The sequence below is a fragment of the Emiliania huxleyi genome (assembly GCF_000372725.1).
Source record: "Emiliania huxleyi CCMP1516 chromosome Unknown EMIHUscaffold_135, whole genome shotgun sequence".
NCBI lineage: Eukaryota > Haptophyta > Isochrysidales > Noelaerhabdaceae > Emiliania > Emiliania huxleyi.
In genome coordinates this window covers 1,746-27,806 of record NW_005201240.1, presented here as the reverse complement: position 1 = coordinate 27,806, position 26,061 = coordinate 1,746, and the positions used below count along the sequence as shown (strand labels likewise).

The window sequence follows — 26,061 nt, the reverse complement described above, 5'->3', positions numbered from 1 at the left end:
GCGCGGAGCCAACCCTCGGAGACCCGTGTTTACTCTACGGCCCTTTCCCTGCGAACGCGCACCCCCAGGGCTAGGGCTCTCTTGCCCGCAACCCGATCCCGATCATCCGGCCCGCTGGGTGCGCTCCTTAGCTCCCCGGCCCTGGATGTGAGGCTGCCAACTGCACTCCAAGTGCTCCAAGTGCTACTCCCTGCATCTCTGCAGAATGTCCCTTGTAACGTGAGAGAGTGCGGTTATTTTTTGTACCGCTTTCTCTTCACAAGTAGACGCCCGAGGGTGGGCGACGGCTAGCACCACACACACTAGAGAAGAAGATCTCTCTCTCTCTCTCCCACCACACTCAAACAAATCTCCACACTCACTCCTCTCCTTAAAATCCCTGTGTGGTGGCGGCGTGCCGTCCTCCCATCCCTCCCTCCTTAAAGGTTCTTTCTTGCCGCGGTGTGGTCGGTGTGGTCGGCTTCCTCGCCGACGAGCGGCGGCTCAACGTCGGCCTCACGCGCACGCGACACCAAGCTGCTCAATCCTCGCCGACGTCGAGACGCTCGCGTCGGGGAGCAAAGGGCGCACCGCCCTCGCGGCTCTGGTCCGGCACGCGGCCTCGGCGCGCTGCCTCCACGAGTGGAGCGCGGGCTCCTCGCCGCCGCGCCTCAGCGACGAGGCTTGCGCGCGGCTGATGGAACGGACCACCGACGCGCCGCACGCCTCGCCGTCTACAGGGAGCTGGGAGGGAGGATGCGGATATGCGGCTGGGGGCTGGCAGGAGGACGGCACGCCGGCCACGCCGCCACTACACAGGAATTTTAAGAAGATTGGATATTGCGGCACCTTCACGGGGAACTCGTCTCCCGATACTGCAACCCAGACAGACAAGAGCTGGCTCTGAGCCACCGCTGCACGCACGCTAGACTGCCACAACGTATCAGACACTCCTCATTCCGAGTACACATCCACCCTCACGCACAATTAGTGTTCAGCGCCCACTCAAGGATTGGCCCAATGCCATCTACGTCATCTACGGCCCCGTTCGTTGCGATGCGTCCGATTAGTCGCGGTTGCCGGTGGTCTCCGTACTAGTGAAACACTTGGCATTTACGGTCTCCGCGTGGGCGAGGGTGTGGCCACTGAAGGCATTCGGCACCCTGGAGAAGGCCAATTGATGACAGGCCGGAATTAATCCACCGTTCCGTTCAACAGAAGACCGCACAGCTCGGCCAGACGAAGACTCACTCCTTCTCATGTCCCTCGTTAATCATGTTGGCCACGAGGACCACCTCTGACACATTCAGGGGTGCGGTCGGGGATGCCAGCCAAAAGGGCGGGAAGGTTGTCTGGGTGCCGCCGACAACTAGCGTGCCACTCGCGGCGCCCCGCTCGGCAGCTTTGGCAGCGACCAGCGGGAGTAGTTTTTGCGTGGCGCCCAAAGGCCTTTCATCGTTGGACATAAGGGCATGCGTGGTCAAGACCACGCCCAGCAGCCAAGGCACGGCGGCAACGGCGAGCGCGGCGTCCGCAATCCCCTCCGTGACGCAATAGCCACGGTGCGAGGCGCAGAAGACGACGTCTCGGGCCAACATCAAGATGGCCGCACTCAGAGACAGAACTGAGGTCGCGCCCGCCAGCCGGCGCCACCCGAGGGGGACTCGGACCGTGGTGGCCAGTACGAGGCAGGCGCAGCCAACTTGCCCGCAAGCCATGATGGCGAGGAGATCAGGCGTGACGCCGTCGCCAATCGCAATCTGGAGGCCAAATAAGCCGACGGCGATCACACAAACGGCAGCCCCCACGGCGGCGGAGGCCACGCGGAGAGCTTTGAAAGTCGGACTGGAAGGCCGCCAAAAGATACTTTGCAGAAGGACGATCGTTGCGGCGACGATGCCGAGGATAACACCGGCGCCACTGAAGGCAGACGCATCGGTGTCGTGCCTCTCGTAAGGCACTAGCCACCACGGCCGGTGATGATTCGCATCCTCCTCTGTCAGGCGGAACACCTCAACTCCATAAGTGACGTCGCCCTCGGTGACCTGCGCCTCCAATGTCGTGAGCACGACATTGCACTTGTCCGACGGCGGCGGCACGGAGCAGAGCTCCCAGCGCGCGCCCCCGATGGTGTAGCACCACGGCCCAATCTCCGCCGAGCCCGGGTTTCGGCAAAAGTTGTGCCCTCCGAGCCCAAAGGTTGGAAAGGCGAGGCCGGTCTTGGTGTGCGCGTTGGGCGTCTGGTGTGACCAGACCTGGCACTGGTGGCCCGCCGCGGAGACCGCCACGTGGCCGCGATAGTCGATCCCGCGGCTGTCCGTGTAGCACTCGTCCGCCTCGTGCGAGCAGTCGTGCCCGTCCCAGCCGCACGCCTCGTTGTTGCACTGCTCGTCGCACTCGTCGTCGTCGATCCAGTTGGGCATGCAGCCGTCGGCGCACCCGCTGTCGGCGGTGCAATCGGTGCCGTCCCACTGGCACGCCGAGTTGTAGCACGCCTCGTCGCAGTAGCCGTCGCCGATCCACGCCACCGGGCACGCGGTGGCGCAGTTGTCCTCAAAGCCGTACCCGCCGTCGTAGCCGCAGTCGCCGCCGTCCCACACGCACTCGGTCGTGTTGCAGGCGATGTCGCACTCGGCGTTGCCGAGGCGCAGGTCGTCGCAGCCCGGAGAGCACGAAGTGGCCACAAAGTCGTCGTAGTCCATCATGTCGCCGCCCGCGACGGCGTTGGCCGCGTCCTGCGTGTAGTTGTACAGGAAGAGCTTGAAGTCGCCCTCCTCGAAGCCAGAGACGCCGATGTGCAGCTTGCACTCCTCCTCGTCGGTAAGCGGCGGTGGCGGCGGTGGCGGGGGCGGCCGGGGAGGCACGCTGCAAAAGCCGCAGGTGTAGTCGCACAGCCCTGCCAGAGGGGGCGAGGGGTGTAAGGGTGGCACGGGCGAGAGCGCCGGTGGGGGCGGCTAGGAGGTGTCTGGGAGGCGTCCGAGAGGCGTCTAGTCTCCGAGGTGCCTGGCAGCAGGCAGCTCGGGCAGAGCAGCGTCTCGCACACGCTGAGGTGCGAGGGGCAGTACCCGGGCGTCGCCGCGTCGACGCACTCCTCGGTGGCGGCGACGGTAGTGGCGGCGGTGAGCGTGGCGCGCTGCGGGCGGAGGGGCGAGGTGAATCGAGGGGAGGGGAGGGGAGGAGGGAAAAGGGACGGCGACCTGCTGCCGCCCGTCGAAGTCCTCGCTCGGCTTCCGGCCGCAAAAGAACTCGGAGGAGGCGGGCAGCGTGAACTGCTTGACGCCGACCGACTCGTCGAGCCACCTGAGCACGAGCAGCCAGCGCAGTGAGGAGACGCCGGTCACACACCCAGAGGCGAGTCGGGCAGCGAGGAAGTGATTGCGGGGGTTGCGGCGGCAGCGGGGAGGGGGTTGTGGTCGCACGTGGCGGAGGAGCGTGTGGGACGCGGCTCGCTGAAGGAGAGGAGGAGGTCGGCGTCTCCCTGGATCGGCAGCAGCACCACCTAGTCTCGCGTCCCCTCGGGGTCACACCTCGGGTCGACTCGGGAGCGCCGAGGCGGCGGCGGCGGCGGCGGCGGCGAGGGCGGCAGCGTGGGCGGCGGCGTGGGCGGCGGAGGGGGGGCCGCGCGCGCCTTGACGCCCTGCATACTCGGCGGCAAGCTCGCGACGTAGTAGACCACCTCTAGCTCCTTGACGTGCCCGTCGGCCCTGCGCGAACGCACCACATGGACGGCAGTGAGGGAAGGCGCGGGTGACTGTGACTGTGAAGATGGGGAGAGGAGAGGAACCCCCCCTTGTGACGGTCGCAGACACTCACGGGTGATGCTGTGCGGCCTCGATCTCGCTCGATCTCCCTCGATCTCGGATGGCCTTGGCCGATCTCGCTCGATCTCGCGATCTCGGCCGAACTCACCCCTCGCGCAGCTTGAGCGGGATGAGGCCGTCCGCCGCGACGGCGGCGGCGACGGCGCCCGCGCCATCCCACTTTGCCGCGTACCACTCCGCAGCGCCATCGTCGGAGGAGATGAAGGAGCCGCACGAGCCGCCGTTCTCAGCGAGCAGGCCCTCGCGCCACTGCGAGCCGGTGACACGCCACTTGCCCGAGCAGAAGAAGATGAAGCGCGAGCTGTCCGGGTCGATGCGGTCCCAGATCGGCTTGCCTTGGATCAGGTCGTCCGAGCGCTTGTACGTGCCCTCACATTTGGCGTACGTGCGTCCGTCCAGCTTGGCGTACTGCGCGGGAGCGCGGGTCTGCGCCGATGCGATCAGGCTCGGCTCGCTGGCGTCGCACCTGGCCGCGGGATGGCGAGCGGAGGCTGATGACCGAGCGTGTGAGGTGTTCGGGTGAGGCAACAGGGGCTTGTCATGGACGTCTCTCTCTCTCCAGCGCTCACTTCTTCGGCTCCCCCACGTCGCACTCCTCCCACTCCACGTCGGGGTAGTCGGTCGTGTAGCACCACGGCCCAGACTCGCGGCCGGTCGGGTTGCGGCAGTAGTTGTGGCCGCCCAAGCCAGCGTCGGGGTAGTCAAAGACGGTCATGGTGTGGTGCCACGGCATCTGCTCGGCCCAAGCCTGCGGGGGCGAGGGGGGGGGGGGGAGGGGGAGGAGCATCGGTACGCTATAGAGGGTCGCGCCGCGGGGAGAGACACGGACCGCAAGCTCCTCGGCTGTGTGTCTGTGAGTCCTCTGCGGGAGGGTGGGGTGGCCGCCCCTTCACCTGGCAGGTCCTTCCAGACTTGGTGTGATCAACTTTGCCGCGGTAATCAGCGCCGTTCGACTGCTCGAAGCACTCGCTCGCGTCGTGGAAGCAGTCCCGGCCCTGCGGAGGCGCGGGAGCCGCAGCTCGTGTGCCAGCCGGTGGCTAACGCGGGCGGGGAGCGGGCACGCACATCCCAGTTGCAAGCCTCGATGTTACACTCCAGGTCGCACGCGCCGTCGTCAATCCACTGCGCACGAGGGAGGCCGGTGCAGCTCACGGGCGTGCCCAGAGTGCGGTGTGGCGGGCCACGGGCCACGCCTCGTTGGGACAGTTGTACACGCAGTTGTCCTCCCACTGCAGACGACGCGGGTCCGTGGCGGCAGCGGCGGTGGCAGCGGCGGTGGCAGTGGCGAGCACGAGCCACTTCATCGCGTCCCGGACCGGGCGACGGACGAGGCGGGAGGGGTATAGCGTCCTGGATAAGCCAGGAAAGCGAGCGCTGCGGGGGTTTTCTCCCGTTACGCGATTGCTGCGCTTCGCGGCAATCGCGTAACGGGAGGCTCGCTGGCTTTTTGTGGCTTTTCGGAGGCTTTTTTGGCTTCTCCCGCCCTCCAACTCTCTTGGCTTTTTTTTTCCTCCTTTCAGCGTAGATCGTCTCTCTTCGGCGCGCTCGAGCACGTTTGGCACCAAGCGGCTTTGATTCTTACGACCCTCACCCGCCAAGGCAGGTGTGCACTCCGCTAGTCTTGTGTGCTCACACCACGACACTCCAGGCTGCCCCAAACAAATGACGTGTGAGTGTTAGAGTTGTTTGGTATTGCTAACAGTGGCCAGGGGCGGGGCTTGCATTTTTGCCGTCGCCAGTCGCCCCCCCAAACGCTACAGCGGGGGCGGCGGCGGCGGCGGGGGCGGCGGCGGCGGCGCGACGGGGTGGGTGGGGTGTGGGGAGGTGCTGCTGTGTGCGCTGCGCGTGCGCGCACCGCACACCATACTCGAGTACGGCGGGAAACAGACGGCGAGGGGGGCGCGGCGGCAGCGGCGGCAGAGCGCGCGCGCGCGGCGCGCGCGACGGAGGGGCGGAGCAGCGACCGCGCGCGCGGTCGCTGCTCCGTCTGTCCCGGAGCGCCGTCTGCGCGGGGTGCGCGTCAGGAGAGGGGGCAAGCGTGGCGGCGCGGGACGCGCGGCGGCGGCGGCGAGCAGCCGAGCGCTCCGTGCGCGGTGAGGCGGCCGGGCGAGGGCGCGGCGGGTGACGGGGGAAGGGAGCAGCCGGGCGACGAGAGGTAGGAGGTGCTCGCCGGCGAGCGCTCCCGCGCCTGCGGAGGGGCAAGGCCTGAGGGCGGGCGGGCGGGCGGGCGGGCGCGGGTGGGGGGGATAAACGCTGCGCCGCCAAAGGAACCAGCGACACTGGCCGCGGCTCGTCGCCACGCGCCGGCTCGGAAGAGGGGCTGTCGGCGGCGAAGCAGAGTGGCACGCCTCGGCGCTCGAGCCGCCGACAGCCCCACTCCTCGACGTGACGGCCGCTCCCGGAGCCAGCCGGTGCGCGCCCGACCCACGCCCCCTCTCGCACCCCTCCGACCCCCCCTGCGCGGCGCACCTATCCGCTGTGCGCCGGCTCGAACGCCTATCGCCAAATCGCGACGTTTGAGCGCAGCGCACGCGTCCCACACGTCACGCGCGCGCAGGAGAGCGTGCGGCACAGCTGTAGCGTGTACTCGCCGAGGGCATCGCGCCGAAAACCCCGCGCATTCCGCCCCAGCAGAGGCTGCAGCCTCTGCGACAAAAACACCACTGTAAAACGGTGAGTACTTGGGGTTGAGTGGGCTTGCTTGCTAGGAGCAAAAATGCAAGAAAAATCTCTCTCTCTCTCTCACCACGACACAACATCAACAACACGACTACATACACTGTGGGTGAACCTTCTTTTCTAGACGGCTAGGATTGAGAGCAGCCTCGCTCTCAATCCTAGAAGTCGAAGGATTGTGAGCAGCAGTCATCGCAATCGTAGCATCTCTGTGCGATTGTGGAGACTACCTTTACAACAAGGCCCACCACCGGCGGCCCCACGACGGCGTCCTCGCCGCCTGGGCGGACGCGATGCGCGCCCCGGCCAACGCGCCGGTCGTGCACGGCGACAAGGAGAAACCAGAGCTCACCCGGCAGTACAACGAGGGGTACAAGGTCGACCTCGCAGAACCCCACGCTGGGCCGGGAGGATGCGATGAAGTAAATGAAGTCAAGCTCTGGACGCCCCTCCTCAAGACCTCCTCGACGGGCGTTGGCAACGCCTCGAGGCTCGAGCGGCGGCACGCCCGCCTCCGTTGGCCACTCCTACGCCTTCGGCAACACTGAAGAGAAGGCCCGCCGCCTAAACAAGGCGCGCGGGCAGCCCGGCCAACCCTTCTCCCACAAGACCGGCCACGGCTACGTCAAGGCGCATCGCGATTTCTACCACGACGCGATCTTTGTCAAGCGCAACAACTTCAACCTGCTGCTCCACGAGACGTTCGGCGGCGGCTTCTCGCCCACCGCCGTTCTCAAGCTGCGCCGCCTCGCGCGCAAAGTCGCGCGCCCCCTCTAGAATGCGCCTGTGGTGTGCCCCATATGTGGCACCCCGGCCTGTTGTCTCACCCTCTGGCTCCCAAGTGCCAAGATCATTTTGGTCGTCACATCGTGATCCCCGACGTCGTCAAATGTCGCTCGCCTGTCCTCCCCCCCATTCTCATCTGGCAATCTCATCTTATTGTCCCATGGGTGTTTGAGGCTGGCTACGGCCACTTGCACTTCGCTCCACAGCCGTCCCGCCACCCCTGCCGTGTGCGATCCCGAATGGTTGGGTAGTAGGGCTAGAGGGTCGCTCTACACTTAGCCTCTGCAGCGAGCGAGCGCTCAACTTAGCCCCCGCACGGAGCCGGGCTCGGACTTAGACCCCCATGGTCGGGGGCCATGAACTTAGACGACATAAGGCCAACTCCGGGTAAAACCGGGTATACCTGAAAAGCTTTCAGGTTTACCCGAAAAATACCTGGACGCGTCCCGACCAACGTTTGCCGCGTGCCGCGCACGACGCCATATCGCCTTCTCCCAGGGCCAGTGCGCTACTTGCGGCGCGCAACGCCTGCTCAAGTACGCGCAACGTACCATATGCTGCCGCTATGCGTGCCTTAAGGCGGCTGCGGCGAAGCGGCGGGCGCGGCATGCCGATGGCAGTGCGGACGATGCGGTTGCGATGTGTTCTGCTTCAAGATCGTGGCGGTGCTTGGCATGCACTTCTGCGATCCCAATCAGCTCATCGCAACGAAGCAGCGCAACAAGCTGGCTGCTGTCAACAAGGCCCTATGCTACCTCACGCGCGGATCGTTCAAAGAGGACCAGCATACACAGGCTTCTCTGACATCCGTTTGTTTGAGCTTGAGGCTATTTGTGAGAACTGTTTGGCGAAGAAGTCGCCGAAGATTGCGCTCAAGAAGCAGCAACGAGAATCGGAAGAGGAGGATGCTGAGGCGGCGATTGCTGAGCATGAGAAGGATCGATCGCCCGCCGCAGGCGAAGAAAATTTGGGGGTTGCGCCGTATCGTTTGTACGTTGATCACGGTGGGAGCCTCTTGGCCCCAGGCCGTCCACGGCCGACTTAGCCGATGTAAGAGGCTCCCGCTGATCTTAGACCGCGCAAGCACTCCAGCGTGGCTAGCCACACTTAGACCCGTTAGGCCTCCAGGCTCAGAACTTAGACTACTACCCAACCAGTCGATCCCGGCCTCACTGTCTTTCGGAATTGTTCGCACACCCACTCGTGCGCGCTCTGACACATGTGTCCGTACGTCCGTCGGTCCACTATATCTCCCTCTTGCTCTTCTCTGTGACTGTGTCCTCTGCCGCACCACTTTTGAGGCGTCCTCCGTGTCGTTATTTCCCAGGTATGCTGTCGCCACTGGACTGCGTCGGCGTATGCGTTGCAGGCTATTCCCACGTGCGATGGCACCCACACAAAGACCACTGCCTCTAGCTTCGATCTATAGTAAGCAATCGCCTCTAGGACTGGCATCCCTTTACGGACGCTGCGCATTCTCAATCTGCTGCAGCGCGGGTTTGCAGTCGCATAGTACTAGACCGTCGCGCCTGCGCGTGTCGCTCGCGCTCGCCACTTTGCGTAGGTATGCGAGTATCGCGTACATCTCCGCGTCTATCACCTCCCACGTGCTCGGCAGCTTTCCTCCCCACATGCCCGCCCCAAAGGCTGTCCGTATCTCCTCTTCTCCACAGGGTCCGATTCCGTTGGGATCCTTTACCTGGGCGTCTCCCGGGACGCGCTTCCCGAATCGTGTCTGTCCTTCGAACACGCCGTACGCCACCCTTGGGTGCGGCGCGTCCGCTGCGCGGGTTATTTTCTGCCGTTACTTCGCTATTTTTGGCCGCGCCGCGAATGCAGAACATCGAGCTCGGAGAGTCGTCCGTCGACGTCGAGCGCGCCGCTCCTTCGCAGCAGCCTGCTTCCTCATCAGCCGACAGCCGCGCCTTGTCGTCGCAGCCTCTAAGCGACGTCGCCGGCAGCAGCGGCGGCGGCGCGGGCAGCAGCGGCGGCGCTGGCGCCGGCGGCGAGTGCGACGGCGGCGACGGCGACGGCGAGTACGAGCTCGATCCGGCGGCGCAGGTCGCCTCCCTCCTCGCGCCCGTCTGCGCGACGATGGCCATCGTCGTCTACCTGCTCAAGACGGTCGACGCCGCCGAGCAGCCCGCCTCCGGCTTCTCCGAGATCATGGTGTACCAGGAGCACTCCTCGGACGACGCGGCCACCATCGCCGGCGGCGTCGCGCTCAACGCGCTCGCGATGGTCGCCCTCCTCTTTGTGGTGACGAGCGGGCGCGTCGTACACACTTCCTAGACACAGCTCGTCGTCGTGCGGGCTCGCCCCGCTCCGCCGCTTGCCACACGCTACCCCCGACCCTGACCCTCGCCCTGACTGCGAGGCTTAACCCTAACCCTGACCCTGACCCTGACCCCGACCCTGACCCTCGCCCTAACCCTAACCCTGCGAGGCTCGTCCTGCTGTACCGCTTCTCCTGCTACGCGGCCATCTACGGCTTTCTGCTCTTCTCGGTCGTGGGTGCCCTCTTCGTCTCTGGCTGCCTGCTGCTGCTGCGCAACGTCCCCAGCCCCAGCCCCCAGCCCTGACCCCGCCCCACCCTGCCCCCCCCAGGCTCGGAGCTGCTCCGCGGCGTGCGAGACGCCTACGACCCGGCCGGAACCCTCCCCGACCTCGCCGTCCTCGCCGCGGCGGGAGCCTTTGCGCCGTTTGGGCGGCCGGCGCCGTCTCCTGGTCCGGCCGGGAGGGGCGCGTCCAAGACACGTCCGCCGTACTTCACACAGGACGGCCGCAGTCTTCTGGTCCGACCTCGGCTGCGCGCGCAGGTGCGGCGCCGACTCGCCTCGCCGCCCTGCAGCCTCGGCTCAACACACGGCGCACCTGCGATGCCGCAACACGGCGCACTGCGGTGCTGAAGGTGCGGCTTCGACTTGCCTCGCTCGCGGCAGACGTCGCTCGTGCTCATCTCGGCGATCACCGCCGACAGAGCGGACCCGAGCCGCCCGCTGGCGCGTCACTACCCACTCGCTGGCTTTGTCTCGACAGGCGGTCATCGCGCACAACCCGACCAGGCTGCAATAGTAATATATAAGAATAATACAACCATCACAGGCGATCATCGCGTACAACCTGACCAAGCTGCCTGAGTGGACGACGTGGGGCGTCCTCGGCGCGGTGGCGCTCTGGGACATCGTCGCGGTGCGAGCGAGGGGCGAGGGGCGAGGGGCGAGGGGCGAGGGGCAGGGGTGGGGGCAGGGGCGGGTGTGGGGGTAGAAGCAAGGGAAGGGTGGGGGTATGGACAGCGGTGGGCAGTACAGCAGCCCGTCCCCGGTGCTCGCCCCCTCGCGGCTGATGAGGAGGAACGAGCAGTTCATCGTGGTCACCAGCAGCCCCCGCCCGGCAGGTGCCCACCCCCCTCGCGGCATAAACACATCACAATATTATGTATTATTCCCCGCCCGGCAGGTGCCCACCCCCCTCGCGGCATAAACACATCACAATATTATGTATTATTCCCCGCCCGGCAGGTGCTCACCCCCCGCGGGCCTCTCAAAGTGCTCGTCGAGACGGCCGAGCAGCGGAACGAGCCCATCCCCGGGCTGGTGTACGAGGGACACGGCATCAAGCTCGGGCTCGGCGACTTCGTCTTCTACTCGCTCCTCGTCGGCCGCGCCTGCCTCTCCTCGATCACCGCCTTCGCCGCCTGCGCCATCGCCGTCCTGGCCGGCCTCTGCGCCACCCTCGCCCTCCTCCCCGTCCTCGAGCGAGTGCTGCCCGCGCTGCCAATCTCGGTCCGGCCCACACCGGCCGCTGAAGCACAGCCTTCCCTCTCTGCTGGCTGCAATCTCAGTCCGGGCCGCCGCCACAGCGCCGCGCCCCGCCGCCGCCCGCCCCTCGCCCGACGCTCCCCTCTCGCCTCCGCGAGGTTGCGGTCGGCATCCTCTTCTACTTCATCTCGTCGTCGCTCATCGAGCCGCTCGCCGCCTTCGCCGCTGACCAGTCGCTCTTCCTATGAGTCATACTATGAGGCTGCTGGGGACGCCGAGTAGCGCTACAGTGTGTTCGGCCATGTGCCCGGGAGGTGCCGCGCGGTGCCGGGAGGATTACTCTGTCAGCGCACAGCGGCGTCTCGGGTCTCGCTCCTCTCGCGGTCTCGGTCTCGGCGCGGCCTCGCTCGCGCGCGTCTCCGCGCGGCACCCGCTGTGGCTGTTATGGCTCGGAGAGAGACGAGAGTCGACATCCTCAGACTCGAGAGAGCGCGACGCCACAGCGGCATGGAGCGATTTTTTGAATCCAGACCACAACCTCGACCTCTCACATATCCGTCTCGCGGGAGACTCTACTGGACGGGCACTCCGTCGTCGCAGCCGTCGGCGAACGGGTTCTGCTGGCACTTGAAGGCCTTCGAGCTTACGTCCAGCCCACCCGCCGCCTTTTGCGGGTCCGCGAAGCCGACGACGTCGAGCTCGACGAGGAGTGACTCGTCGAAGCGCCTGCCGAAGCGCGCCTTTGCGCCGTAGGTGCGTGGCTGAGGGAGGGAGACCTTGTTCTGGCAGGCGAGCTCATTCTCGATGGCGGCGCCGATGTCCGCCTTGAAGACCAGGTTGCCCGACTGTGCGTCCGTCCTCTTCTGCGCGTCGAGGCCGAGCGACTTTGTACCCTCGGCGCACGCGCCAGTCAGGTCGCGCCAGCCTCGCTCGGGGCGCACCAGCACGCGCCTCCGCCCGCCCGGCTTCATGCCGACCAGCGCGTCGTTGACCCCGGCGACCAGGTTGCGGCCCGCGAGCCGGACCTGATCAAGGCAGCCACTCCTTGTGCGGTGCTCCGGCGACTGCAGGCTGCGAGGGGCAGGCCGGCCGCACCGGCAGCGTGTCGCCCTCGCGGTCCTGTTCTCAATGAAACGCTTAGGATTAGAACCACATCGTGCACCGTCCCGTGACTCGCGCCTCGTCTTCGCCGTACCCAAAGGAGAAGATTGTCTGCCCTTCGCCGGACAGGCCGTCGCGCGCCTTGGTCCCGAGCCGCATCACGCGGTACCGGATCTCCACTGCGTCGCCCTCGGCGACCGCCTTGCCGCCCTGCCCCACGGCGAGGTCGCGATACCGGTCGCCGCCTCGGGTGCGCTCGATCGTCTCGTCAGCGCCCTCGGCTGCCTTGGCGCGCTCGCGTTCGCCCAGCGCCTCACACTCGTCGATGCTCTTGCACTTGCGCTCCTTTGGTCCAGTCTTGGGCGGAGGCGCCGAGCCCTTGACGAGAGCCAACGCCGGCGCCGGAGCGGCCGCGGCCGCGCCGAGCAGCGATCCAGCCGCTCCGAGGAGCTCGCGCCGCCGCTGCAACAACGCAGCAGGAGTGGGCGGGAGGAGAGAGGACGAGGCAAAGAGCAGCAACGTCCACATGCGATCTCACTTACAGGATTCGTTTCTTTTATTTTTGGCTTCGACGATATAGGCGATGTCCGCCCCACCCACGCGCCGCTCGCGCCGCCTCCGTCGCTCGCCGCCGCCGCCGCCGCCGCCGCCCCGTCCTCGACCTCCCCACCAACCTCCTCGTACGCGTCCTCTCGCTACAACAGCTCCATCGACATTACTCGCGTCGCGGCCGTCTCGCTCCTCTCTCGCGCCTCGCTCGCGGAGGAGGGCATCCGCTTGCGGGCGCAAAAGAGCGCGCGGCTACGAGCTGCTGGCGCAGCCAGAGAGCGAGGGCTGGGCTGTGCTTGTCTGCGTTGCCGTCCGTTGCGCGTTGGCGAGGGGCTCTCGACCCCGGTTTGTTTGTTGTCCCCGGGGTAAGTCGCCGACCATCCCCCCACACACAAAGACAAAAACACCCCCAGGATGGGACCCCCGGCCCGCTCCTTTTGCCGGATCACAGGCGCGATGAGCGTCGTGCCACCTGACCCGAGACGGGTCGCAGGCGTCGTACCGAGCGCGTCGAGACCGTGTCCTGATGCGCTCTGCACGGGTGAGTCACGTCGGCGTCAAAGGAGCGACGTGTGACCTGTCAGAGCTTGATCTCCGATCTCAGCGACGTCGAGTCGCCTTCGGTGGCGACAGCTAGGATGCATCTCCTCCTTCGTTTTTCGCGCTATGGCCCTGGGAAGCTGGCGGCGCACACAGGCGGACCTTGTGTGTGCGCGGAACGCTTAAGTGTGGGTGCTCTATGTCCATAATGTCAGTGATACTTATGTCACTTTTTTTGAGTAGATAGTGCCGAGCTGGCCGTGACCGCGTTTTTTGCAGTTTTTGTGGTGGGTTTTCCCCGTGAGACTTTTTGCAACTAGTCTCCTTTTGACAGCGTTATCGCACAGTAGCCAGTCCGACTTTGTTACAAGATATGCACTTAGTATTTAGAGAAGTTTCTACACTCGCACCTCAACCTCTCACAGACCAGCGCACAGCGCCATAGGAGGTATTTTCTTCTCAATAACAAGGCTGTGATATCACTTGATCCTAGACGGCGTGTTAAGCTTAGAAGGTAGAGATAGTAGGTCGGGCCCGCCATAGAGTTATGTAATCTCGATGCCGTCTGCGTGTGGGTGATCGTTGGCGTCGGGTGCATACAGAGGGTATCTGCTATACGAGATGGACCCGTCCCCTCCCCTTCGCTACCCTTCGCGTGCGTACGTATCCGCGGATGGGAGGGGCGTACCAAGGCCGCGTGCGCTGCGCTTCCCAGCATGGCATGTGGGGTTGTTGCGGGTCTGCTTTTGTTTAGGTAGGTGCGGCGTGGTGCTCACCTTGTGTTGGTCGGGAGCACATTTCTGGCAGCTTCGACGTCATTCTGCAGCTGCGTCGTCGGCATCGCGATATCAAAGCGAGAGAATGCGAAGCGCGTGGCGTAGCGCGACTCCACCTCATACATGGCCGCCGTGCCCTCGATGGCTCCCTCGGCTTGCGCACTAGTGGCGAAGCGTCCCGCGGCTGGGTAACTGTCCTGCTTCCCATTCCGTGGGACCGAGGAGGAAAAGGACTGCCCTAGCAGACCATGTGGAAAAGTGCGCTCCGGTGCGTTGCCCGGGGCACTGATAGACACGTCGAGGCGATGCCTTGGGCCCGAAATCCGGTCATAGACGTAGCCACCGCGCACGGTGGCGGCCCACGCGCGGACCTGGAAGACGGCGGAGGAGTAGCGCACCTTGATGGACATCTCCTCGCATCGGCGCGTGTGAGCGACCTGTACATTGAAGCTGCCAAAGTAGCCGCAGGTGCCGTTGACGAACCCGTAGCCGGTGTTAAAGTCATTGAGGGCCTCGGCCCAGAACGAGACGGTCGCAAGCTTACCCTTGGCCCCGCCGACGACGGCCACCATGTGCGCCTCCGTGACGATACCGTGTACAAGTATTCCAGCGGTTTCCCAATTTGGTCGGAACTCATTCTGCCAATCTCTCAATCTCCTTGTGATCTCTGTTGAGATCGAACAAACCTAAAAAAAAGCCAAGAGAGGGGTGGAAGGGCGGGAAAAGCCGGCGTAAAAAAAAAAGCTACGGCCGAGTTGGTGTACACTAACCGTGACTATCAAACTATTAGCCTCATGATGTACCATCCAGCGGTGCGACACGCTGAGGCATTTGGGAACGTGCTCGGCGCGCACCACCTCAGAGTAGTTCATTTCCAGAGAGAGATTTTTAGCAATACCAAACAACTCTAACACTCACACGTAATTTGTTTGTCATTTCCATCCATCTGCTTTAGTAAAAAGGGGGCAAAGAGAGCGGAGCGTTCCACCTGGCACCTGCATAGCACGTCTTGAAGGGAACGCCCTCCGAAACGATTCGGACTGCGCAAGGGACACGCCCTCCGCGTCGATCTCGTGTTTTCTGCAGAAAGAATCGCACGGGCCTCATGCGATTTCTTTGGTCCGTTGCCCAGACACATCCATCAGTCTCATGGACCCGCTCTCCTGCGGCGCCCGCGTGCGCTTGACGGGAAGGACCTGCGAGGGCACGGTGCGCTACGTCGGAAAGGCGGACTTTGACTCCGAAGGAACTTGGGTCGGCGTGGAGCTTGACGGCCCAGAGGGTCGGAACGACGGCTCGGTCGGCGGCGTGGCCTACTTCTCCTGCGCGCCTCTGCACGGTGTGTTCGTGAGGCCGGAGAAGGTTCGTCCGGCTGTTGGAGCGCCGCCGCGGGCGCCGTTTGATCGGCCGCTCGCTGGTGGCGGGCCTTCGGAAGCTGCGCCGCCCGCGCCGCAGCCGATGGATATTGGTGATGGGACGGCCTGTCCCGTCTGCACCTTTGTCAACGCGCCGGGCGCCGCCGCCTGCGAGATGTGCGGGACCCCGCTTGCCGCGGCCGACGCGCCGGCGACGGGCGACGCGATGCTGGCCGCCGCCATAGCTGCGTCGGAGCACGAGGCGGACGAGAGGGAGCGGGCGGCGACGAGGAGAATAGCAGCCTAAAGCCTCCCGCACCCACATACCTCCCCACGAGCCGCTCCTGCACCTGCGTCTGACCGACCCCGTCCCCCTCCTGCAGCCCCGCACTACCTCCCCTGCGCGCGTCCGCAGCCCGTGCCCCTGCGCAGAAGCCCGCTCAGCCTCGGCCCCTCCCCAACCATGTGTGTGTACCTCCCGCCAGGCGCGAGCGCGAAGAGGTGCTCGCAGCGCTTCGCGAGTCGCGCGCCGGCGCAGACGCGGGCGCGGAGGAGCTTCAAGAGGAGGTGCGCCGCCAGCGCGACCCCTCCCCACGGACAGGGCTCAGTCCCACCCCCCCAGCGCCGGGGCCCGTCTCTGCCGCTTGAAGGGACCAGCTGGAAGGGACCAGCTGGAAGGGACCAGCTGGAAGGGACCAGCAGACAGGCAGCCAGCCTTGGGCCCTTTTCCCCTCCCGCTTGTCAAGCCCCCCCCCCCCTGGCCGCAGCCCACCCTAGCCGGGGCCCCGCCTGCCTCCCCCCCCCCCCCACCCCACACCCCACCCACCCCACCCGCGCCGCCGCCTGAGCAGGCGCGTGCCGCCGCCGAGCTCGCCTCCCGCCCGCCCACCGCCGGCGCCGGCCCGACGGCATCCTTCTTCGAGTCGCAGCGCGCGGCGGCGCTCCTCCGCTCTGGTGGAGCCGACGCGAGCAGCAGCAGCAACGGGGCGGGCGGCGGGGCGGGCGGCGGGTTCGGCTTCGGCGGCGGGCCGGACGAGACCCTCAACGGCGGCTCCACCGGAGCCGGAGGCACGAGCGGAGGCTTGTCCGCGCCTCGCCCCGCGCCTCGCCCCGCGCCTCGCGGCCGGCAGGGCGGCAGAGGAGGAGGGGTGGGAGGGAGCCGCGGCGGCGGCGGCGGCGGGTTTGGGTACGGTGGCGGGTCGGGGCATTCGCGGCACGCGCCGATGGTGCTCGACTCTGAGGAGGAGGACGAGGACTACGATGATGAGGAGGAGGAGGAGGAGGAGGAGCTGCCGAGCCGGGGGAGGCGGGTGCGGAGGGACTACGGCACGCGGGGCGGGGGGAGGCGCGGGTACAGCGGCGGAGGGCACGGAGGGGGGTACGGGGGGGGAGGAGGGTACGGGGGGGGAGGCGGGTACGTCGACGACGACGACGACCCGATGCTCGCCGCAGCGCTCGCCATGTCGCGAGGCGAGGCGCCGCCGGGGCTGCTCGTGGACGGAGGCTACAACCCCGGCTTCGGAGGAGGGGTGGGAGGGGGGATGGGAGGGGTGGGAGGGGGGATGGGGCCTGGCCCGGCGGCCCTCGGAGGCGGCTTCCCGCCCGGCATGCCCTTCGGCGGCGCGCTCCGGTTCGGAGGGGCGTGGCGGGGCGTGCTCGGCTAGCCCCTCTGCAGCGGTGCGAGGTGGGACGGGTGTGGGACAGGTGTGGGGCATGTGTGGGACGTGTCCTTAGGCTGCCTCTCCTCCGAGGCGATGGACAACCCCTCCCTCTCCGACGGAGACAAGGTGCTGCTCCCGCCCTCGACGCTGCAAGAGATCATGGCCCGCGTCGGGGAGGGAGGCGAGCGGCGCTCTGCCGCCGCGCCACGGCATAGCGCCGCCCTTCCCGACTCCGCCTCCCCCTCCCCCCCCCGTCGTGCCGCGCCCCAGGCATGCCCCACCCGATGCTCTTCAAGCTCGAGTGGGGCGGCGCGGCCCGCCACGTCGGCGTCCTACCTAACTAATTAATTAGGTAATCAACTATTAATTAACTAATTAGGCGCGGCCCGCCACGTCGGCGTCCTCGAGTTCTCCGCGCCCGAGGGCTCGGTCGTGGTGCCGCTCTGGATCATGCGTGCGCTCGGCGCCTAATTCATTCATTCATAGCTAGTGAATTAATTAATTAGGTGCCGCTCTGGATCATGCGTGCGCTCGGCGCGAGTGACGGCGACCAGCTGCAGCTCTCTTCGGCGAGAGGGCGCAGCTGCGCGTGGGGAGCGGCGGCGGCGCCTTGCCGAGGCGTCGAGGGAGCGAGTAGGCGGAGCTGCCGCGCGGCACTTTCGCAAAGCTCCAGCCGCTCGACGACAACTTCGTCGCGCTGTGCGGACACGACGCCAAGGGATCGCCCGAGCGGCCCCTTGGCGCGTGAGGGACACGTCGCGGACATGTCTGGGACATGTCTCGGACGTGTCCTCGTAGGCACGCTCGAGCGGAACCTCTCCGCCTCGCGCGCCACTCTCTCCCTCGGCGACTCCGTGATGCTGCACACCGGGGCGGCGCAGGCGGGGAGGGGCGGGGGGGGGGAGGAGAGGGGGGGGGGGAGGGGAGGGGGGGGGGAGGGGAGGGCCGCCTCTTGGACAGCCACTCTCTTCCTTGCCCCTCGGGGAGCCAGCTCCCCTCTTTGCGGCGGCGAGTCCGTCTCTGACGCCGCCCCGCCGCCCCGCCCGCCTAAGGTCGAGCTCTTTGTCGTGGAGCTCCGCCCCGCAGATGAGGTGCAACCCCCCCCCACACACACACACACAGAGAGAGACGACGCTCGAGGAGGAGGGGTGCCAGCCGTCGGTGAGGATGGCGCATGAGTGAGCAGGTCTGCGTCATCGAGACGGAGCTCGAGGTCGACTTCGCCGCGTCAGTCATCAACGAGGAGGAGCAAAAGGCGGCGGCCGAGGCGGCCGCAAAGGCGGCGGCTGAAGCCGAGGCGGCTGCGGCCGCCGCCGCCGCCGCCGCCGCCGCGCAGGCGGAGGCGGAGGCGCACGCTCGCCGGGCGGCCGAGGCGGCCGAGGCGGCGGAGGCTCTCCCTGCCGAGCCTGCCGCTGGGCCAGACGCGACGACGGTCCTCGCCGGCTGCTTCCGGACGGGACGCGGCCGAGACATGTCCGGGACTCGTCCGCGCCGTGTCCCCGTGTGTAGGTGCTCGCGCGGCTGCCAGACGGGAAGCGGCTGAGCCGCCGCTTCCCGAAGCAGGCTCGCCCCTCAGCCACGTGCGGACTTAACTAATTAATTGACTAACTAACTATTGATGAATTAATTAGGCGCCCCTCAGCCACGTGCGGACTTCATTAATTAATTGACTAACTAACTATTGATGAATTAATTAGGCGCCCCTCAGCCACGTGCGGACTTGGGTCACCGCCGCTTCGCCGGAAGCGGCGGCCGCGTGCCCCGCCGGCCTCGAGCTCGTCTCGAACTACCCGCGGCTGGTCGTGGGCGAGGCAGACGCACCGCTGTCGCTGCTCGAGGCGGGTCTCCACCCGCAGGTCGCCCAACCCCCAGCTCCTACCCCCCCCCCCCCCCCCTTCCCCCCCCTCCCTCCTCCCCCTCCCCCCTCCCCCCCGCTCACCCCCGCCCCGCCTTCACGCAAAGGCAACCTTCTTTGTCCGCGAGGCGGCCAGCCCGGAGGCCGCGTGACGCATCGAGAGGCGGACGGCGCGGCGTCGGGCCGCATCGGCCGCTCGAGACTCGCCACGCCGTCCTGCATGCCGGACACGTTCTTTTCACAGGCAAGTCCCGATTTGTGGGTTTGTGCGGCTTTTGAGAGAGAGGGCGAGACCGTGTGAGCGCGTGCGCGAGCGGACTTTGCGCGGGCGGCCTGCCGGTCTCTTGTCTCTTGAGCGCTCTGGTCTGCCTCTCGCCGCCGGTGTCTCGCACTCGCTCACTCGCTCTCGCGACTCGCCGTCTCGAGCCTTTGTGTTCTCTCTCCTCTTCTTGTTTGGTCGTGTACAAGAAAGTACTCGCTTTTGCGGACGGCGAGGTGATTGTGGATCCCCACTCGGCCACACTGGCTGAGTCTCGCCGCTCGTCGGGTCGCCCCCGCCACGCAGCGGCCCGCCCTGGCCCACGCAGCGCCCAGGGCAGGAACTAGCGCGCGTTGATAGATAAATGCGTCGCGCTCCTGGAGCTGCGGCGGCTAGTCCGGGCGGTAGCCTGCCTGGGCGATGGAGGAGCGCGGCGTCATGTCGAGGACCCGCTTGCCGCGGTTGTTCGCGACGTCGCGCGCGGACACCATCCGCTGAAGCGCGTTGAAGATGCAGCGCGTCTGGTTGATCTTGTTCTTGGAGCCGTGCACCTTGACGGAGACGTCGGTGATGCCGAAGGCGTTGAGGATCTTCCACATGAGCCACGAGCAGCGCGTGCCTAATTAATTCATCACATCATTAAGGACCTAATTAAGTGATTAATCACCACATGAGCCACGAGCAGCGCGTGCCCGACCCCGCCCGCCGCATCAGGACGACGCACTTGGTCCTTGCCCACGTGTCCTCCATGTCGTGGAAGATGGTGCGGCCTGCTCACAGCTTGGGCGAGTGATCCGGCGACCTCTCCGCAAGCAGCGCGTGGCGTGCGAGAGAGGCGGCCGTCGAAGCGGTCCACGTGCAGCAGCTGCTTGCGCGCCGCCTTGCACGCCTTGACCAGCGCCTCCGTCGCCTCCTCGTCCTTGCCGAGGCCGAAGCCCGCGCTGCCGGCTCCATTCCCAACCACTGCGAGCACAGAGATGGAGCGCTTCTTGCCCCCGCTCGTCACCTGCGACACGCCGTGCGCAAGACGGTCGGTGTCTCGCAGCTGTCTCGCAGCTGTCTCGGGAGTGGCTCGGGAGTGGCTCGGAGGTGCTCGGAGGTGCTCGGAGGTGCTGGGAGCTGTCTCGGGAGTGGCTCGGAGGTGCTCGGAGGTGCTCGGAGGAGTCCAGGAGGTGTCTCGGAGGAGTCCAGGAGGTGTCTCGGAGGCGTCTCAAGGGGGTGCGCCGCCTTTGACACGGCCCTCGTGTGCAAGACGTGCGCGAAGAAGCCGCCGGGAGGGAGGGCGCCCGCCTCGCGCAGCCGGACCGAGTCGAGGAAGGAGGAGACCATCGACAGGTCCCCCGACCCGCCGTCGTCGTCCAGACCAAGCTCGTCCAGGTCCAACGCCTCCCTCCGCCCCTCGGAGCCGGGAGGCGGGTACCGCGCCGGCGCGGCCAGTGCGGCGGGGCCGAGCTCGTCGAGCAGGCCAAGGAGCTCGGCGCGTCGTCGAGCGGAGACGGCGTCGTCGCTCAGCAGCGCCTCACGCACCGCCTCGAGCTCCTCGGCCGCCTGGCCCCGCCCGCCGTCGCGCCCCTCACCACCGATTGCCTCGCCCACCGACTCGAGCGAGTCGTCCAGAAGGAACTCGAGGTCGTCGTAGTCGTCGCGAGGGTCCTGCGCAGCCGCCTGCGCCACCGATCGGAGGGGCGATCTCCGCCGTTCGGACCGTTTGTCGCCCTCAAACGCCACCTCCTGCGCAAACTCCTGCTGCGTCGCCGCGTTCCACTTGCTCCAGAACCCCCCACGCCGGTCGCCCTTGCCCGCCCCGGACGGCCCGGCCATGCCGCGCGTCGGCGCGCTGGCGACGAGCGCGCGAGCACGCGCCAGTCGGCTCGCGCCCCGAAACACTTGCGACATAGCAAATAAGAAAGCACGCACTCGCACTCCCATCCCTCAGTGGAGTTGGGATTCCACCGTGCACCGCGCTGCGCGCCTTTCGTGTCCCTTGTCAGGAGCAGGAGAGCCCACCTGTCCCCCTGATCGTCCTCCAAAATCCTGCTCGTGCAGGTGGGGACGACCCTGTCCTCCTCCCCCATCCCTCGTTTGGGTCGGCTGTTTTCTTTCTTTCTTTTTCCCACATCCCTCCCCGGGTTTCTATTTTCTTTTTTCTTTTTTGCACACTGGCGACTCGCCGCTTTCCTCCCGCTGTGATTCTGTGTGAGCTCTGTGTCTTGATTTGCCAACAATACACTAAGACTGGCACAAACAGAATGTTGCGGTGGTGCTGGCACTCGAGGACTCGTGACTGCTGATGACAGTTGACAGACCCCAACCCCCTCTCTCTGAGCTATTGTCGTCCGTTGCTGCTGGCCTGCTGCTGCTGTGCTGCTGCTGCTATCGGCAAACACGGGAACATACTCTCGGCCGGTTGTTCACGCCCGCCGCCTTCTCGCAAACCCCCGCGTGTGGCGTGGTGGGTCGCGCGAAGAGGTGGAGACTCGCGGCTCTGCGCCAACCCATGCGGTGAGGAGCGTTGATCATAAAGGTGCATATCAAGTTCGACGGACAGCAGGACCCGCCTCCGCTCTCACCGCACACCGCCACCCGTCGCCGCGAAACACCTGACACCACACACCCCACCACCGACACTGACCGACCGCGGCGCGACATGATATGTGCTAAACGAAAGAGGCAAAGCCAATGCGCTTTCTACCGATGCAGGCCTACCGCAGCGGCGAAGAACCAGTGACTCAGCAGAAGCCGCCAAGGCTCCAGGTGGTCACTGCTTTGCAAGGCACTTGCCGACTCGGCGATAGCTCAAGTTTATCAGATTCCGAGAGCGGCGGCCGTGAATCGGGACGGGCTGTGTTTCCAAAGAGTCGTGTCGCCTTCTTGCGGGCTCGCTCTTGATCAATGAGTGCAACGGAGCGCTCCATAGCTCCCACGCGACCGGGAGGAACCCCGTGCCTCCTCGAGTTGCGTGCCGCGGAACGGAGCTGCATCTCCGCCCGCAGCCTGTGCGCTTTGGCCGCCTCATGTGGTTCGCCCCCGGTCGTCACGTTCCACCGCGCCTTATCCCTCAGCGCTGGATGAAGTGGGGCCGATCGTAAAATGCTCAACGCCGGCGCTGAGCGTGCGATGTGCCGCTCCGTGTACTGCAGTTTGCTTCCCCGGCCAATATATTGGGAGTCGGAGTTGCCATCACTTGCCTCCAGCACTTCAGCACGGTGGTCGTAGTCGAACCGCTTGAGCGAGTGATACTTGGACAATTGGTGCATCATCGGTCGCTCTGGAAACGGAACAAAGTTTTCTGGCAGTGTGGAGGAGTTCCAGGAGGGCTTGGAGAAGCCAAGGAGGTCGGGACGCTTGGACGCTTTGACCTCTGCTTTGGCTCGAGCGGCTTCAAGCGGCATCGCGTGCTCGTCGAATACAGTCTTGTCTAATGCAAAGTCTATTTTAGCCCGCCAGCCGCGGCTGCGCTCGAAGCCGGCGCCCATTGCGCGCGGCGCCCGTGAGTGGTCGTCCGTGTGAGACACTGGTGGTGGGTGAGAGATCAAGCCTCAAAGGCGTAACGGTTGCTCTCTTAGGGGACCCTAGGGTTCTGAGGGCCGGATTTTCTGGCAGCGTCGGCGCCGGCCTGCTCCCACGCTGGCCACGCATCATGCTGCGCTTCGCGAGCAATCGCGTAACGGGAGGCTCGCTGGCTTTTTGTGGCTTTTTGGGCGGCTTTTTTGGATTCTCCCGCCTTCTTAGATCTTACTACTCTCTTGGATTTTTTTAAGACCTTTTAAGAAACGAGGAGGTTTGGGGGCTTAACTTGCCATTTAAGAGATTGCAGGCACGGGGGGTGGTCCCTCTTTTAAGACCATTTAAGAAAATCGGCCTCACCGGCATGCGTCGCTGGGTTCCGCGCCGTTTTCTCCAATTGTCCAATACTGCCGTTATTGGGCACAAACCCGCCTCTGAAGACACATCTGTAAGTCTGGTGCACTGGCAGGAGCCATACTCGCATAGGGGACGCGTGCTAGCTGACTGTAGCCAGCTTCCCGGCCTACGGCGTCTACCGCGTACCGGGAGCCTCCCGGACCATCGACCTCGGCCGATGACACGGGAGCTCTCCCGCACCGTTTAAGCGTTTAAGACCGTTTAAGGATTCGGCGGCCCAGGCAGCCTTAAAATGGGCCTAGGCCCGTTTTAAGCCGTTTAAGCCGCAGGCGCGCCAGGGCTTCCTCGCGACGGGTTGGCCGGACGGTGCCGCGCCGCCGCGTGCGGGGCCACGAATGGTTGGGTAGTAGGGCTAGAGGGTCGCTCTACACTTAGCCTCTGCAGCGAGCGAGCGCTCAACTTAGCCCCCGCACGGAGCCGGGCTCAGACTTAGACCCTCATGGTCGGGGGCCATGAACTTAGACGACATAAGGCCAATATCCTACAACATAAGGCCAACTCCGGGTAAAACCCGGGTATACCTGAAAAGCTTTCAGGTTTACGAAAAATACCTGGACGCGTCCCGACCAACGTTTGCCGCGCACGACGCCATATCGCCTTCTCCCAGGGCCAGTGCGCCACTTGCGGCGCGCAACGCCTGCTCAAGTACGCGCAACGTACCATATGCTGCCGCTATGCGTGCCTTAAGGCGGCTGCGGCGAAGCGGCGGGCGCGGCATGCCGATGGCAGTGCGGACGATGCGGTTGCGATGTGTTCTGCTTCAAGATCGTGGCGGTGCTTGGCATGCACTTCTGCGATCCCAATCAGCTCATCGCAACGAAGCAGCGCAACAAGCTGGCTGCTGCCAACAAGGCCCTATGCTACCTCACGCGCGGATCGTTCAAAGAGGACCAGCATACACAGGCTTCTCTGACACGCGTTTGTTTGAGCTTGAGGCTATTTGTGAGAACTGTTTGGCGAGAAGTCGCCGAAGATTGCGCTCAAGAAGCAGCAACGAGAATCGGAAGAGGAGGATGCTGAGGCGGCGATTGCTGAGCATGAGAAGGATCGATCGCCCGCCGCAGGCGAAGAAAATTTGGGGGCTGCGCCGTATCGTTGTACGTTGATCACGGTGGGAGCCTCTTGGCCCCAGGCCGTCCACGGCCGACTTAGCCGATGTAAGAGGCTCCCGCTGATCTTAGACCGCTCAAGCACTCCAGCGTGGCTAGCCACACTTAGACCCGTTAGGCCTCCAGGCTCAGAACTTAGACTACTACCCAACCAGTGGGCCACGCACAGTGCCTGGAACCTGCAACCTGGCCATCGCCCACATCGAGCTGTGAGGGGCGGCAGTCGAGGATGCGCACTACTCCTTTGCTCCCCACCCTTTTAAGCCTAGGGGTCCCCTAAGGTTGCTCTTACACTTTTCTTTCGCCCACTCCGCAATGTAGAACCCATCTCCCTCATGCCATCTCTCTCCCCCTGCTGCTCTCGACGGGTAGCCCGCGTGTACAAGACCTTGCACAGCTCTCTCGAGTCTCGTCGCGCTCTCTCCCCCGCCCCACCAATTTCGTGGGGCGGGGCACCAATAGGTAGTCTGTGATTGCTGATGCCGCGATATTCGGACTCGTTCGCGAGCGCGTCGGTTAACTTGACGGAAGAGCATCCTCACCGCTCCTCGCTGCTCGTGCATTGCATCCGGCGGCACTCGCCACCATCACGAGGTGCGGAGGATCTGCGCCACGACGCCGGGCCGCGCGTCGAGCGCGCGCTCGAGGTGCTGCATCGTCTCCATCGCCTCGTACTCCGAGCCGGGCGCGAGGGCGTCGCAGCAGGCGGACAACACCGACGCGTCGATCTCGGTGTTGGAGTAGAGCTCGCCGACGGCGGAGGGCTCGAGCTGCAGACAGGCGCGCAGCTCGGCAGAGCGCTCGAGCTCCGCCTTGGCGTCGCTGCTCCGCGAGCCGAAGCCCTCAGTCAGGTCGAGGAGCCAGCCGTAGTACGCGTCGAGGGCGAGCTTCCGCGCGAGCGGCTCCGGCAGGCCCAGCTGGGTGGCGGCGGCGTCGAGCGCCTTGCGCTCGCTCTCTCCGTACTGCGCCGAGGCGAGCAGCCGGTCGAGCCTGTGGGGAAGGGGGGGGGGGGGGTGAGAGGAGGGCAGAGGCGCGGCGGCTGCGGCCGTCGCGGCGCTCCGGCTGCAGTAGTCGTCGCGAGCCGCCTTGAGGGCTACTCTCGGCTACTCTCGGCTACTCTCGGCTACTCTCGGCTACGCTCGCTCCGGCTGCAGTAGTCGTCGCGAGCCGCCGTGAGGGCTACTCTCGGCTACTCTCGGCTACTCTCGGCTACTCTCGGCTACTCTCGGCTACTCTCGGCTACTCTCGGCTACTCTCGCTCCGGCTGCAGTAGTCGTCGCGAGCCGCCTTGAGGGACGGAGTGCCGAGGGCGAGCATGCTCTGCAGCAGCGGCAGCGAGGAGGCGAGGTTGGCGCCCGTGCCGGAGAGGAGGCGCTGGGCCGCCTCCTCGAGGCCTGCCAGAGGGGGGGGGGGGGGGGGGCAAAAGAAAAGGGCGGAAAAAAGGGGGGGGGGGGGGGGGCTTTTGCAAATTTCCCGGAGAAAAACGGGTTTCTGGGGGGGGCCCATTTTCCCCCGGCTCGGAGGAGAGGGCGCCCAAATACCGCTCGGCCAAGTCGCGCGCGGGCGCCTCCCCAGACCAGCCCGCCAGCTGGACGAGCGATCCAACCAGGTCGGCCCAGCCGGTGAGCTCGAGCAGCGCTGAGGTCGCCTCGTCGTCGCGCCCGGCAGCGGCGAGGCGCGCCTGTCACGGGACACGTCCACGACGCGTCCAACGACACGGCCACGAAACGGCCACCACCCGCCCGCCGCCCCCCAAGAAAGAGGAGGGAGAGGCAGGGGGGGGGCGGCGCATGGACGCGTCCCAGGGAGAGGAGGGAGAGGAGGGAGAGGCAGGGGACGGCGCGCCGCATCCTCGAGCCGCGCGGTTGCGATGCGGCGGGACTCTTCCTGCAGCACCGCCTGCGGAGGT

The 26,061-nt window shown here is 65.8% G+C and overlaps 8 protein-coding genes across 8 annotated transcripts; 4 read left to right on the top strand and 4 right to left on the bottom strand.

Annotated features, from left to right (window-relative positions):
* Positions 1 to 205: 205 nt before the first annotated feature.
* EMIHUDRAFT_455171 (hypothetical protein) lies at positions 206 to 2,321 on the top strand (the record flags this gene model as incomplete). The annotated part of the gene is made up of 2 exons (XM_005788378.1): positions 206 to 219; positions 517 to 2,321. The coding sequence occupies 2 exons, from the start codon at positions 206 to 208 to the stop codon at positions 884 to 886; spliced, it is 384 nt and encodes a 127-aa protein (XP_005788435.1). The 3' UTR covers positions 887 to 2,321.
* A 2,044-nt stretch (positions 2,322 to 4,365) lies between these two features.
* On the bottom strand, positions 4,366 to 5,104 carry EMIHUDRAFT_313515 (hypothetical protein; the record flags this gene model as incomplete). The annotated part of the gene is made up of 4 exons (XM_005788377.1): positions 4,366 to 4,548; positions 4,694 to 4,795; positions 4,866 to 4,922; positions 4,985 to 5,104. The coding sequence occupies 4 exons, from the start codon at positions 5,102 to 5,104 to the stop codon at positions 4,366 to 4,368; spliced, it is 462 nt and encodes a 153-aa protein (XP_005788434.1).
* Positions 5,105 to 9,095: 3,991 nt separating this feature from the next.
* On the top strand, positions 9,096 to 11,550 carry EMIHUDRAFT_467266 (hypothetical protein; the record flags this gene model as incomplete). The annotated part of the gene is made up of 4 exons (XM_005788376.1): positions 9,096 to 9,521; positions 10,368 to 10,454; positions 10,784 to 11,047; positions 11,182 to 11,550. The coding sequence occupies 4 exons, from the start codon at positions 9,096 to 9,098 to the stop codon at positions 11,269 to 11,271; spliced, it is 867 nt and encodes a 288-aa protein (XP_005788433.1). The 3' UTR covers positions 11,272 to 11,550.
* On the bottom strand, positions 11,526 to 12,592 carry EMIHUDRAFT_440722 (hypothetical protein). The gene is made up of 3 exons (XM_005788375.1): positions 12,203 to 12,592; positions 12,119 to 12,142; positions 11,526 to 12,048 (listed from the first exon to the last, which is right to left on the bottom strand). The coding sequence occupies exons 1-3, from the start codon at positions 12,281 to 12,283 to the stop codon at positions 11,596 to 11,598; spliced, it is 558 nt and encodes a 185-aa protein (XP_005788432.1). The 5' UTR covers positions 12,284 to 12,592; the 3' UTR covers positions 11,526 to 11,595.
* A 2,536-nt stretch (positions 12,593 to 15,128) lies between these two features.
* EMIHUDRAFT_440719 (hypothetical protein) lies at positions 15,129 to 15,838 on the top strand. The gene has a single exon (XM_005788374.1). It carries the CDS (start codon positions 15,139 to 15,141, stop codon positions 15,649 to 15,651), a length of 513 nt encoding a protein of 170 aa, XP_005788431.1. The 5' UTR covers positions 15,129 to 15,138; the 3' UTR covers positions 15,652 to 15,838.
* Positions 15,839 to 16,921: 1,083 nt separating this feature from the next.
* Positions 16,922 to 19,339, top strand: EMIHUDRAFT_362690 (hypothetical protein). The gene is made up of 12 exons (XM_005788373.1): positions 16,922 to 17,003; positions 17,079 to 17,186; positions 17,276 to 17,314; positions 17,385 to 17,468; positions 17,540 to 17,574; positions 17,643 to 17,730; positions 17,810 to 17,886; positions 18,058 to 18,096; positions 18,192 to 18,437; positions 18,515 to 18,576; positions 18,643 to 18,861; positions 18,968 to 19,339. The coding sequence occupies exons 1-11, from the start codon at positions 16,952 to 16,954 to the stop codon at positions 18,665 to 18,667; spliced, it is 855 nt and encodes a 284-aa protein (XP_005788430.1). The 5' UTR covers positions 16,922 to 16,951; the 3' UTR covers positions 18,668 to 18,861; positions 18,968 to 19,339.
* EMIHUDRAFT_440718 (hypothetical protein) lies at positions 19,322 to 21,011 on the bottom strand. The gene is made up of 4 exons (XM_005788372.1): positions 20,347 to 21,011; positions 19,960 to 20,125; positions 19,812 to 19,889; positions 19,322 to 19,738 (listed from the first exon to the last, which is right to left on the bottom strand). The coding sequence occupies exons 1-4, from the start codon at positions 20,938 to 20,940 to the stop codon at positions 19,512 to 19,514; spliced, it is 1,065 nt and encodes a 354-aa protein (XP_005788429.1). The 5' UTR covers positions 20,941 to 21,011; the 3' UTR covers positions 19,322 to 19,511.
* Positions 21,012 to 21,776: 765 nt separating this feature from the next.
* EMIHUDRAFT_226831 (hypothetical protein) lies at positions 21,777 to 22,595 on the bottom strand (the record flags this gene model as incomplete). Its single annotated transcript, XM_005788371.1, has 2 exons — positions 21,777 to 21,821; positions 21,897 to 22,595. 2 exons carry the CDS (start codon positions 22,593 to 22,595, stop codon positions 21,777 to 21,779), a joined length of 744 nt encoding a protein of 247 aa, XP_005788428.1.
* Between the last annotated feature and the right edge of the window lie 3,466 nt (positions 22,596 to 26,061).

Excerpts from the sequence above, each read along its gene's own strand:
- EMIHUDRAFT_440722 (XM_005788375.1), bottom strand. The coding sequence starts at position 12,283 with ATGCGGCTCGGGACCAAGGCGCGCGACGGCCTGTCCGGCGAAGGGCAG. Across the intron at positions 12,143-12,202 it reads TTGGGTACGGCGAAGACGAG|GACCGCGAGGGCGACACGCT; the intron begins GCGCGAGTCACG and ends CATTGAGAACAG. Across the intron at positions 12,049-12,118 it reads GCGAGGGCGACACGCTGCCG|GTCCGGCTCGCGGGCCGCAA; the intron begins GTGCGGCCGGCC and ends TGCCTTGATCAG.
- EMIHUDRAFT_440718 (XM_005788372.1), bottom strand. The coding sequence starts at position 20,940 with ATGGCCGGGCCGTCCGGGGCGGGCAAGGGCGACCGGCGTGGGGGGTTC. Across the intron at positions 20,126-20,346 it reads ACACGAGGGCCGTGTCAAAG|GTGACGAGCGGGGGCAAGAA; the intron begins GCGGCGCACCCC and ends GGCGTGTCGCAG. Across the intron at positions 19,890-19,959 it reads GCACGTGGACCGCTTCGACG|GCCGCACCATCTTCCACGAC; the intron begins GCCGCCTCTCTC and ends AGCTGTGAGCAG.
- EMIHUDRAFT_440719 (XM_005788374.1), top strand. The coding sequence starts at position 15,139 with ATGGACCCGCTCTCCTGCGGCGCCCGCGTGCGCTTGACGGGAAGGACC.
- EMIHUDRAFT_362690 (XM_005788373.1), top strand. The coding sequence starts at position 16,952 with ATGCCCTTCGGCGGCGCGCTCCGGTTCGGAGGGGCGTGGCGGGGCGTG. Across the intron at positions 17,187-17,275 it reads GGCCCGCGTCGGGGAGGGAG|GCATGCCCCACCCGATGCTC; the intron begins GCGAGCGGCGCT and ends GCCGCGCCCCAG. Across the intron at positions 18,097-18,191 it reads AGCTCCGCCCCGCAGATGAG|GTCTGCGTCATCGAGACGGA; the intron begins GTGCAACCCCCC and ends ATGAGTGAGCAG.